This window comes from Talaromyces rugulosus, chromosome VI (assembly GCF_013368755.1).
Source record: "Talaromyces rugulosus chromosome VI, complete sequence".
Taxonomy (NCBI): domain Eukaryota; kingdom Fungi; phylum Ascomycota; class Eurotiomycetes; order Eurotiales; family Trichocomaceae; genus Talaromyces; species Talaromyces rugulosus.
The window spans coordinates 1,297,816-1,309,415 of NC_049566.1; the positions used below are offsets into that span (position 1 = coordinate 1,297,816).

Consider the following 11,600-nt stretch of genomic DNA (forward strand, 5'->3'; position numbering starts at 1 on the left):
AAGGATCTGGTTTTCGATCCTATCGATCTTCCGTAATGCTGTTCTATGAAAAACTCGTGTAAGAAGTCTCGAACATTGAATGTCAAGGTCGATGGTTGGAGCGATATATTAAGCTAGTGGTGGATTTTAGGTCGTTGGATCGAGTTAATTTGGAGGTACTAATGATGGTTAGAACAGTCATGATTAGGCGAGAAGTGATACATACATTTGTAGGAGCATTAGTAGCCATTTTAAGGCTTTTGTAAGTTTTGATTAGCTTGGAGTTTGTATCGAGTTTTTGAGCGTGTTGCATGATTAGTTTGTTGTGATGTCGCCACATAGAATCCGCAATGATTGTCAAGGTATCCGACAAGACATCATTATTTTTTCACTTGGCTCGTAAACGGCACGAGGAAACATGTCTTCGAATTGGATTAGAGGAGAATTCTAGTCCTTGCAATGGCCTGTAGTTGATTGTCGGGAACAACTAACTGCTCTGTATTTCCAGGACTGCATAGACAAACTAGTTGTCATTGTTGCTGGTGGTTCTGGTTGTGTTGGTGGCACTGCTGGTGCTGGAGGTATGTTGTTGGTTGAGTCTTAGCCGTTGGTGTCAGTAGACTCCAAATATACATACCGAAATTGTGTGCTCCTTGGACCTGTTGGGCTGACTTGAATGCCCTGGTTCCACTTCGGCATTCTTGATAGTCTATTGACTTGGTTAGCTTGAATAATACAAGACTGCAATACATTGTAATACATACTCCAAAGTAGGCTACTTCTCCGTTGCTTGATTGGGTTGTAGACGGGCCGCTGGCCGACGTGCACCTGTAGATCTTTGCAGAAGAAATGCCAGAACTGGCCTTGCTTGACAAGGTTTCTTTCCATCTTTGCCGACAAGCCATATCCCTCAAATTGTTAGCAGCACCTTCTTGGTGCGAGTTGCTCGATGTCTAGAGCCTATCATCTGACTTGTGTCTCGAAGAGGTACTATTAATTGTATACACGGCGCAGAACAGCGAATGAGAATATCGGGGACGCTTTGACGGTTTCGAATGTTCCCATACAGCCCTGGAGCTTGATGGATATACTTCAGAAGCTGCATCTTCTTGTTGACTTTGTGGGAAATAGGAAGTCGACGTTCTCAGAGGATGTTGACGGAGATGTCGTGGATAAGAATGGCTTCGCCTGAGGAAGACACGGCAAACGTGATTTGGATTTTTCATTCAAGAAGCTAAGAGTAAAGCCACGACTCAGGAAAAAGGTCGATAGATCGTCCTTTCTGGTCGAGTCTTTCCGGGGACCTGGTATAGTCAGTTAGTCTCTCATCAACGAACCACACGAATCAGACATACCTCCATAGTCACACCCCGAGAGATTTTGCAGAAAGAAAATGAAGTCTAGTATGTAGCAAATATTTGGAGGGAAGGAAAAAATTTCACAGGAAATGTGGGAAAAAGGGGGGCATGCACACCGGCGTCGGGCAACACCGACTTTCCTAATACGGTAAGTAGGGCAACCCATGTTCGTGACCACTGGTAAGCCACGCCAGTATATGGATCCAATGGAATCCAAAAGAAAGGGACTGAAATAAAAGTTGCCTGGAGGGTGTCTGTTGTTTATAACAGTTAGCTTGCGATATCGGAATGCCGAATATGGTTATTGTTCAAAAAGGATTCTATTGTTATAAAACTGAACATTAATACAATAAGCTCCACGTTCAACTGCACATGTGGTATCTCTGAAACAAAGAAATAATACAAATAAAGTTCTAATAATTATTGTGCGGAGCAAAGTGAATCTGCTCGTTTCCGATATCAAAAACGGCAATCACATTGTGCAGGAACACATCTCCGAAAATATATAGCCCATCAGGATAGACACTGGGGTCCAGATCAAAGCCTCGGAAGATACTCGTCAAACAGATATCGTCCTGCCCTACTGGCATAACCATGTCGGTAGGGTGAATGTAAAAAGTTTTGCCACCGATAGAGATTCCTAATTCGGGTGCCGTTGCGTTGCAGGGAACAGCGTAAGCATCGTATTCTTTAAGATACGTTGCAGGGGGTTTGCTGTGGGGCAAAATTAGCATATTTAGAAGGAAACAAAGAAAAGAAACCCACAAGGCAGCATTGATTTTGTCAGCCACTGCGGTTGGGAAGCGGTTGGCGTAAGTCCCACTGTCGACAACAGCCCGGAATGAAGCGTTGTGGGTCTTGCCATTCAGCTCGAACCCTGAATTCTCAATGGCATAGAACTCCCGTTCTTTACCGTGCGTTCCAAACGGGACACCGACGATCTTGGTCGAGGCAAAGTCGTGCTCGAAATCGACTGGCGGGAGACCGCCAAAGGCCAAATAGCCGGCATCGTCACCGCGCTGGAGAGCCAGACTAAAAACCGGGTCGATTTGGCCGGTCCTGTTGTACATGGACTCAAGCACTGGCGAATAAGGGTGTAGGTCCGCGGGATTAGGTTCTTGGAAGACATTTGTCAGCCCAGAGGAGCCAACACCCAGGACACCGCTCAAAACACCGTCACCCTGCCAGAAGCCCTCTGTCAATACAGAGACCTCTTGGTTTTCCACCGAGAGACCGGCCACGGATACATCCGCGTAGCCGACTTCACCTGTGACGTTTTCTAGATTACCGTAGACCATGTTGAAAGTCTCGCCCGTGATAGTGTCAATCTCGCCAGTGTACGGCGGACCAGTGTTACATGACGTATTACTAAGGCACTGGAAATCACGGCCGAACATCCACGTATCGGAGCTGCCGGTGTCGAGTAGTAGATACCGCGGAACTCCGTTGAACTTGACTTCGACGGCGTACTGCAAGTTGGAGTTGGTCGGGCGAATCAAAGTGCTGTTTGATCGCTTGTTGAAGCTCCTCCGCGAGTGGGCCTCTCGTCGGTGGTGTTTAGATACAGCCACATGGTGAGGTGCAGGAGCGAGGTTGAGGCTGTTGCCTTGGTTTGGGATGGATATGCATGAGACGAGCTCTAGGAAGAGCGCTAGCTGAGAAATGTGGGCTAGCATGTTTAATGTTCAATTCAATGCTAAATGCCAGGGTTCAAAGATTTCAGCGTCCTAGTTATCTTGTGTGGACTTGCGTTGATGTGTGAACAGACACCTTGGAGTGAGATTGTCCCCGGCTTATATAGAGCTTGTCGAGCGCGATGATATCATTAAACCCCCCGAAGTGTCCCATTATGGCAGAATTCAGCGCTCGCAGGGGCCACTAAATGTGGCACTGTTTATTCTTCTAGAAGAAATAAAAAAAACGTGCTTAAAATAGTCAAAAATAAAGTGAGGCTTTTGGTAGTGATCGCCATGAAGCTAGTCCCGATATGGACGGTTACAGCCCCAGACGCTAACCGCATTAAGAGCGTTGTCGCGCTGTAGTTTCAGGCATCGATATTATTTCTAGTTTATTCAACTTGAATTTGTGAGTGTGCGTTGTTGTCGCTATTAGCCATCGTAATTTACTGGGAAGCCTATATGTTGATGCCAGACAACTTCATTGTTGAGGCTTGAGGATTGAGCTGCAGACATGTTCACAGTATGGGCCAATAGCATCAACAAGCTAACTGCAAACTGTGTAGCCTCATGCAAGCCATCACAATCACAATCACCAGACCCGAAGAAATGAACCGCGAGCTTTCTTTGCAGGTCAATCTTGCGGTACACTTGAACCAGCCATACCGACAGTATGTTCACAGCGCTTGCTTTGATTGTAAGCAGCATCGTTCCAGCATGCAGATCTGTAGACCCTGGGCTAGCTGCATGCACAAACCTGACGAGCTCGCTCGGAGCTAGCAAGGTGGCTGTGAGCCCCCTGGATCTACGATACATCGCGAGCAGAGAAGACTACTGGAACGCGCTTCAAAGCGAGTACCAGCCCTCGTGCATTGTATACCCAGCGTCCGCCCAAGATGTATCCCTCGCGTTGCAGGCTATCCGGGCTTTTGGCAGCCGGTTTGCAGTCAAGGCCGGCGGCCACAACACCAACAACTTCTTCTCGTCAGTGGATAGTGGCGTTCTCATTGATATAGGCTCTATGAATGCGAAATCCTATGACCCATCCACAACGCTTGCCACGTATGAGCCCGGCAGCACCTATGGCGAGCTATACGACTATTATGCCCAGTTTGATCGGACCATACTCGGCCCTACACTGGCTGGTGTCGGTACCGGGGCTGGTCTTGGTGGTGGCTTGGGCTATCTCTCGCCTCAATACGGCATGGCATGCGATGACTTTCGCGAGCTGGAGGTCGTCTTGCCCAGCGGAGAAGTAGTGGATGCGTCGGCCGAGTCGTATCCAGATCTCTTCTTCGGTCTTCGCGGAGGAGGCGGAAATGCCTATGGGATTGTCACCAGATATACCGTCCAGAGTCGACCAGCGACACAATTTGCTGCGGGCAATGTTATCTACCTGTTCGAGCAGACTGATGCCGTGGCAAGCGCCATCAGGGACTTTATGCAGTACAATCCAGACCCCAAGGCAAGCATTGTTGCAACCTATATGAAACTACCGACGCCGGGTCTCGGGTTGAATCTTGACGAAGCCATTCTCCTGTTTCTTGTTTATGATGGTCTCGACCCAGGTGATGTGTTTGGGAACTTTACCAGCATTCCTTATCTGCTCAACACCATGGCTATCAGAACATACCCAGAAGTAATCAACATGCCAATACCATTCCTAACCCAACTGACGCGAGGCGACAACACTTTCCGCGTCGGGGTGCATCGGGTCAATGATGATAGCTACCAGACAACCATTCATCAATGGCGCGACTGGGCCGAGACACACAAGAGCAGTTACGAACTGCTCTCGTTCAACTTTGAGCCTGTTCCTCGGAGCCTGACGGACGCTAGCAACTCCCAGAATGGAGGGAATGCTATACAGATGCCTGATGGGCCCTGGTTCTGGATTAGTTATATTTTGGAGACTCTTCCTGGTCTGCCACAAGCTGAATATGAGGCTATACAAGCTAGTTTCCGTGATATGGTCGAGGCATCTGGTAATGCGGATGGCTTGCCACTGTTCATCAGCGACGCAAGCGCGGATCAGAATCCGTTGTCGACATTTTCGACGTTTGCAAGATTGCAGGAGATCAAGAACACGTATGACCCAGACAACTTTTTTGCCGAAAAAACAGGCGGCTGGTCTTTTACATGACCATTCAATTGATCCATTCCATGCTCGCCATAGTGTGTTGAAAAAAGTCCACCATAATCTTGAATTATTTACGTATGATAATGATAAGTCCAATGGATAATACATGATGCCGCCCGCCACGGTTGTTGGTATCAAACAATAAAGCATTAAAAAACCCCCCAACCGAAATTAACCAGATACCAACTTTCTCCCCTGCCCCGTCATAAAATCCTTGCCCTTGAATATTGCCAGCACAAATCCCGGGAAAACAAACCATCCCATCTGCCCGGTGCCGTCCGATTTGCCAAGCGGCACAGCCAGCAACACGCTTTGTTTGGCAGCATCGAAAGTTGAGCGCGCCCCCTTGCCTAGAATATCGGCTTTTAAGTTGCTAACCACAGCACCGGTTATCGTAGGCATGCGGGCGGCAATGCGCTGCGTGTGCGACGTGATATCCCCAACGGCGTAGATGTTTGCCGACAAGGGGATCCTGCTGGCGCGGAAATGGCGGTCGACTTCGACCCAGCCATCTTCATCGAGCAGAGCGCGCGGGATGAATTCATTATTGGGAACAACCCCCGCTGCATGGATATAGACATCGGCGGTCATGGTGTTGCCAGTGGTCAGTATGACAGTCCATTTGTTGGCCACCGAGTCGAAATTTGCAGCCTCGACTGCCTCTTTGGTGACGATTTCGATCCCTTTTGCCTTGAGCACTTTTTCCGCCTTGGAGCGAGGGCCGTTCTTGAGAGTAGGGAGTACTCGGTCTGTTGGCGTGACCAGGATGACTTTGATATCGGGTCTTTCCTCTGCCAGCTCCGCGGCGAATTCGACGCCCACAGCGCCGGCTCCGCCGATGATGACGCTCTTGGCAGCTTGAATGGAATCTTGCGCGTTCTTGATGTCGATGTCTGTGTTGCTATCCTTGGATGCTTTGAAGGGCACCTTGAGCGAGGAGCCGCCCAGTGTCGCCTTGGTCGTACTTCCGGATGAAATGACCAGATAGTCATATGCAATATATCTTTCTTTCTCTGCACCTTGTTCCGTGACATAGACTTTTTTCCCGTCGATATCAACAGCCGTCGCCTTGCCAAGGACAAATCCAAAGCCTGCCCTGACTTCGGCGGGATATTTCTCAAACAGTTCTTGAATTGGATACATGTACTTGTCTCTGCTGAATGCCTGGGGCCTTGCGATAACTCGCGGCGAAGCAATATTGAAGTAAAAGTCCTCTTTTTTTTATATAATTTAAACATCAGCATTGAATCAATGGATGTGACATGTGCATCCTGGGAGCTTACCCGACGGATTGACCAAAACCACATTAACATTGGGCACCTGCTTCAGCAAGCCATGGGCAACATTGATTCCCGCCCAGGAAGCACCGACAATGACGACGGTCTTGGAAGGAACCTTGGCCATTGCGATTCTGTGGTTTCTTCTTCGTCGCCTGAAACACCAGAGGGCAAGCAGGGGTAGCGCGGCGAGGGATACAGTGAGATAGACGCGATTCAAGTCCGTCAATTGCGCCCTTATCATGATCCGTCTTTGTCTGGTTTTTTTTTGAACCAAAATCGAATTTCCGGGCGACAACTCGGACTTCCCCATTCCCTTGTCTGGAAGAAAGCCGGACCCAACAGGGATTGTTTTTCTTTTTTTTTTTTTTTTTCCAACTTAGCCTCGCAGGATGTCTGTAACCTTTAATGGTGTTGGTTATTGCATGACTAACGCGGATATTTAAACCCGATGCGGGCTAGTTTGGTGATAACGCTGTGGGCCTATTCCACGTGCCCCTTTTTTTTCGGCACTCTGAATACTTTCTGTGTACTCCGTACGATGCGCGACTCAGGGATGGTCGCGCCTCTTTCATTAGATCGTGTGATGTAGATTATCTAGCATTACCCTGACGGGAGTCTGTGCGACGTTCTAACAAGCAGATCTGTGCGCCTATATTCCACATTTATATACACCAAGCCCGATGCCATCCATCCGAGAGCCGAATTGCCGGTCCAGGAACATGCATCCAACGTCTATGTTTCTATATCTGTATGCACACACTGATCAGTTCTCAGCAACTTCCGTCGTAGTCTCTGTAGCCTCCCCCTTGCTGTGGATAAAGTGCGAAATCCGGTTCCTGGGCAGCCAGGACTCCTCGGGCGTCATCCAGTACGAAATCAGAGCGAGAATCGTCACGGCGCCCATGATCACAGGTGCATCTATTTTCAAATCAGTTTTTGTTGAAACTTTTTCAACATGTTTCAAGGGTAATCTCTCTCACAGTTTAATGTCTCCCCACTAACAGGAAACTCATACGGCGAATACAACACGGCGACAACCCATCCGTTCCAAAAGATGGAAATCACCTGAAACGGCTTGCTCCACCGGCCCAAACTCCATTTCGGCGTCGGGAACGAGTTTGGTGTCAAAAACACTCGGCCTAGACAGATGAGTCCATAGGCAGCCGCCGAGGGAACACCAGCTGCAGAGATGAGCGAGGTAAAGGCCACGGCAGATGGCAGGATTGTGCATGTCACGACGGCTGCTACACCCCATACGACAATCACTGCGTTGCGCGGTTGGCCCTCTGGAGAGACGCGAGATACCCAGCCGGAAAAGGGCAAGACACCGTCACGGGCGACAGCGAAGACGAGACGAGATGCGGCGACAATGGCAATTGCCGTATTCTTTGTGTTTATTAGTATTGCTAGAGATGCAGAATGAGTCTGAGAAGATACTTACAAACCACAACGCGACTACGCAGATGACGTTCATGAAAACATGGCCGCCTTGGCCGAGAACAACCGCATACAGTGGCACGAAAGGCTGAGGAGCGCCGAAAGAAAAGAGCGTATCAGCATCCGGCTAAAAAATGTTAAAAGAGTCAGTTTTCAGTCATTTCATATCGTAGTTCCACCCAAAACATACCGCGCAGAAGAGGAACATGATAACAACAACAAACCCTCCCAAGCCACTGACAACCGTGCTCCAAAAGATACCTCGGGCAGCAGTAATAGAAGCATTTTTAGTCTCTTCAGCGACGTGGCCCGAAGCATCGAAGCCGATCAAAATGCCGGCCGTAGCAAGATAAGACAAACACCAATTCCATCCTGCTGGCGCACCAGTGCCGTTATAAGTTGTCATGAATGCTTCATGCGCAGAGCGGAAACCCCAGGTTTGGGCCACCCCAATCGGCAGCCAAATCATATTCAGCAAGAAATCGAGGACCACAAGAGCCGAGGAAAGGTAGAAGATCCACCGGAAAGATTTCGCTATGCAAGAGTTTTAAGCTTAGCTCGTGTTTGCAGCAACCAGAAAGAAAGAGAAAAAGCTTACGCGGGAGGAAATTGATAACGGCGGCCAATGCCAGCAAGATCTCAGTGCAAATCCATTGCACAGCACGAAACTTGACATCGCTAGTGTCAGTCGGAAAGCTGAGATTGAACACGTTGATTTCCTGTTGTTGTCAGTACAAGCAAGCTCCCCCCGAGATGAAAAAATTGTCGCACCGAAAGCATATAGTTCACAGCAGCCTGGGTGTTACTAGCACAAAACGTCGTCCAAGCTGTCGTGCTCCACCACGCAACGACAAATCCCATGAGACGACCAAACCGGGGACCCCCGGCTTCAGCTGCCCAGAGGTAGATTGAACCTGCAGATGGCGAGGCCGAGCACACCTCGGCGATGACAGCGGCGCTGATAAAAGTGAACACGAGCGTCACCAAATAGCTCGTCCTGTAATCGACTATTGTGAGCTATTGTATACAGTATAATTCAAATAGTCCATACCAGTATGCAAGGTTACCACCGCTAGCAATTCCTGTGCTGTATGTAACACGAACACCTCCCACAAAGTACAAGGCGGCTTATCTACATTAGCTACTCGTAACACAACATGGACATGGACACAGGGTCATACCAAAAGTCGTCGAGAAATTCTCGAACAAGGTGTAAGATCTATGCAGGACCTAGAAACTAGTCTTAGAAACATGCATTTCCACACTCATCAGATGTTTTTGTTATTATCATACCTGCTGGTATCCCATTGTTTGCTATAATGCGCCCGCCCGGTTAGTATCGACAAGCAATGCACAGCTACGAGCAAATACTTACCAAAAGAGCAGCATCTTCATCGGCCACCAATTCATCTCTGTTGGACTCTCTTGGATCCGCAGAAACAGGAGCCTCGCGGCCTTGTTCGTCGGAGCTGGACATGATGGCTATTCAGTTGCCCTAAGTTCTAACCCGTTCGTTCGCAAAGAAAATTTTCGGCCCGCAAAATCGGCTGAACCGGCGACGTTTAATAATAATGTCTAGCCAGCACAAAATAATTAAACAAAATTAGAGAGAGAAAGAGAATCTGGAAGAGTAAAAATCATCAAGGAAATGAAATTAAAGAGAGAGAAAAAAGCTAAGCTCAGAATACGAGCCTGATCGCAAACCGGCAAATGGAAAAAAAAGCTTGATGGATTAAGCTTAGCGCGCTCTGACGTGACAGGAGAGCAACTTAGCAAATTCTGCCCCTCTCCCTTTAGCCAATAATAACTGCGTTTTAATTTAGTTCAATGTTTTGCGTATGTACTATGACTTAGCATGGTTTATACGGAGTAAAGCTGTTAAATTACTCCACGTGCTCGTCAGTGTTGATTCGGGCGTCGCCGCTTTTACGGGAAATAAGGAAATAAACTCTGGAAAACGACTCTACATAAAAGAATGAGAATATAGACATATACTATCCTATTTTACCATTTTCACTATGTAGATCTCATTATGCTGGTTTATTGAATTCTAATGTTAAGACGAGGCTGAGAGGGGTTAAGGCGGGGTGGATCGTCGCACAGGTACATCAAAGCCTTTGTGCTGTTCAAAGACCTCTATGAGTTTGTTTAATTTATTTCCAGTTTTCTTTAGATCATTAGCATACTCATTCCAAAAATGTCAAAAACTCTTTTTGCTGCTAGTGATTTCACAAATGGTATGACAGGAAGCTCTATAGTAAAGAAGCCAATGAACACTAAAAAAATTTAAAAAAAAAAAGGTCTCCAAGCTCTTGATGAAGCGATAGGCAACGACTACTGGCTCTCTCCATTCACACCCATCACTTTACTTTCTGCAGGCGGGTTTATCGCAGTGACATTTCTCCGATGCCGCCAAAGTACCGAAGATTTTGACTATCTTCTCGAGCCCCAGTGGGCATATGACGATGATGTTAAGAAGCCTCTGAATAGCGCTATTGAAAATGCCGCCAAAGTTCTGGGATTTGACCCAGAATGGGCGAATGAAGACATGGGAGCTTTCGTGTCCAAGCAGGACAGGGAACGCTTGTTTCAACAGGCAGAAGAGCAAAATATTGTACTCTGGCAAGGGGAAAATCTCAAGGTGCTTGCTGTCCCCTTGAAATGGGCGCTAGAGCGGAAACTACGACGGCTCCAACATAATAAAATGAATATCAGCAAGCGAGACTCAGACCTCAATGACGCTCTTGCATTGCTGAAATATTTAAAGGACAAGGAACGGGCACCATTGGATCAGGAGCATATTCGGACGCTGAGTATAACTTCTAGGGAATTGCCACCGGATCAGAGAACGATGGAATGGATTGCCGAAGCCTATCAAGCGAAGTATGGAGAGAAAGTTTTTGTGTAGATTTGTAGGTAGAAGTTTTTTTTTCGGCTACTTCTAGACTGTGTAGAAGTAGCCAGTATCTATGATAATATTCCTCTCTGCAAAAAAACCACTATTTCCTCCTTTTTCAAGTACGAGTTTGCCTGACGAGTTTAATACACCGCTTGGCAAATCACTGATCAAGTCAAAATCAAGTGCCGGCACCCTTTTGACCCAGGCAGGCGCGGTCACTGGCGTAAACTCTGGTAATTCATCATCCCTTGTCTCGCGTATAATATGCTTGCTTCTATCACGCCGCAGTCCTATGCTCAGCCGCCAATTAAACGCATTGGCAAGCTCTTCCGCAATACATGCAAGAATAGCATATCGCACGGGATCGGGATCGCAAGGGTCCGGTATACGCTGCACTTCCCATGACCGTCGGTTCTGGTACCAAAAGTACTCTACCTCGGAGCCTATGGCGACATGATAACGCGCCGCGATTGCCTCGTAAATCCGATACAGAGACCGGATGGGCGTGTCTCTAGCACGCCACAGAGGGATGGCGCGCATGTTTCTGAGATCTGCCAAATCTGCCCTGCACTCCCAAAGGGGAACATTATCTAGCATGACCTTAAAGGGGACTGGGTCTGGACGAAAATGCCATCTCGGCAGTGGTAAGAAGAGGCGCACTAGAGCAAGGAATGGGTATTTGTGGTGATGACGAAGTCGGGTGAGACTGCTGCGGAGACGGAGTGGTGACTGGAATGCGAGGATATATCGTTTGACGCGCATCCACCAAGTGATTTTTGGTCGTGGGCGGCGATTTGATGCCATCTTGCAGGTTGGATTAATTGATGTGAG

The 11,600-nt window shown here is 47.9% G+C and overlaps 6 protein-coding genes across 6 annotated transcripts; 2 read left to right on the top strand and 4 right to left on the bottom strand.

The window, feature by feature from the left end:
- Window positions 1–1,750: 1,750 nt before the first annotated feature.
- Window positions 1,751–3,013, bottom strand: TRUGW13939_10797 (uncharacterized protein; the record flags this gene model as incomplete). The annotated part of the gene is made up of 2 exons (XM_035493907.1): window positions 1,751–2,051; window positions 2,103–3,013. 2 exons carry the CDS (start codon window positions 3,011–3,013, stop codon window positions 1,751–1,753), a joined length of 1,212 nt encoding a protein of 403 aa, XP_035349800.1.
- A 570-nt stretch (window positions 3,014–3,583) lies between these two features.
- TRUGW13939_10798 (uncharacterized protein) lies at window positions 3,584–5,156 on the top strand (the record flags this gene model as incomplete). Its single annotated transcript, XM_035493908.1, has 2 exons — window positions 3,584–3,684; window positions 3,719–5,156. 2 exons carry the CDS (start codon window positions 3,584–3,586, stop codon window positions 5,154–5,156), a joined length of 1,539 nt encoding a protein of 512 aa, XP_035349801.1.
- Window positions 5,157–5,324: 168 nt separating this feature from the next.
- On the bottom strand, window positions 5,325–6,557 carry TRUGW13939_10799 (uncharacterized protein; the record flags this gene model as incomplete). The annotated part of the gene is made up of 2 exons (XM_035493909.1): window positions 5,325–6,367; window positions 6,437–6,557. The coding sequence occupies 2 exons, from the start codon at window positions 6,555–6,557 to the stop codon at window positions 5,325–5,327; spliced, it is 1,164 nt and encodes a 387-aa protein (XP_035349802.1).
- Window positions 6,558–7,196: 639 nt separating this feature from the next.
- TRUGW13939_10800 (uncharacterized protein) lies at window positions 7,197–9,347 on the bottom strand (the record flags this gene model as incomplete). The annotated part of the gene is made up of 10 exons (XM_035493910.1): window positions 7,197–7,351; window positions 7,414–7,819; window positions 7,875–7,997; window positions 8,061–8,404; window positions 8,469–8,589; window positions 8,642–8,867; window positions 8,922–8,997; window positions 9,052–9,100; window positions 9,164–9,184; window positions 9,246–9,347. The coding sequence occupies 10 exons, from the start codon at window positions 9,345–9,347 to the stop codon at window positions 7,197–7,199; spliced, it is 1,623 nt and encodes a 540-aa protein (XP_035349803.1).
- Window positions 9,348–10,067: 720 nt separating this feature from the next.
- TRUGW13939_10801 (uncharacterized protein) lies at window positions 10,068–10,778 on the top strand (the record flags this gene model as incomplete). Its single annotated transcript, XM_035493911.1, has 2 exons — window positions 10,068–10,107; window positions 10,171–10,778. The coding sequence occupies 2 exons, from the start codon at window positions 10,068–10,070 to the stop codon at window positions 10,776–10,778; spliced, it is 648 nt and encodes a 215-aa protein (XP_035349804.1).
- A 33-nt stretch (window positions 10,779–10,811) lies between these two features.
- Window positions 10,812–11,573, bottom strand: TRUGW13939_10802 (uncharacterized protein; the record flags this gene model as incomplete). Its single annotated transcript, XM_035493912.1, has 1 exon — window positions 10,812–11,573. The coding sequence occupies one exon, from the start codon at window positions 11,571–11,573 to the stop codon at window positions 10,812–10,814; it is 762 nt and encodes a 253-aa protein (XP_035349805.1).
- Window positions 11,574–11,600: the final 27 nt, after the last annotated feature.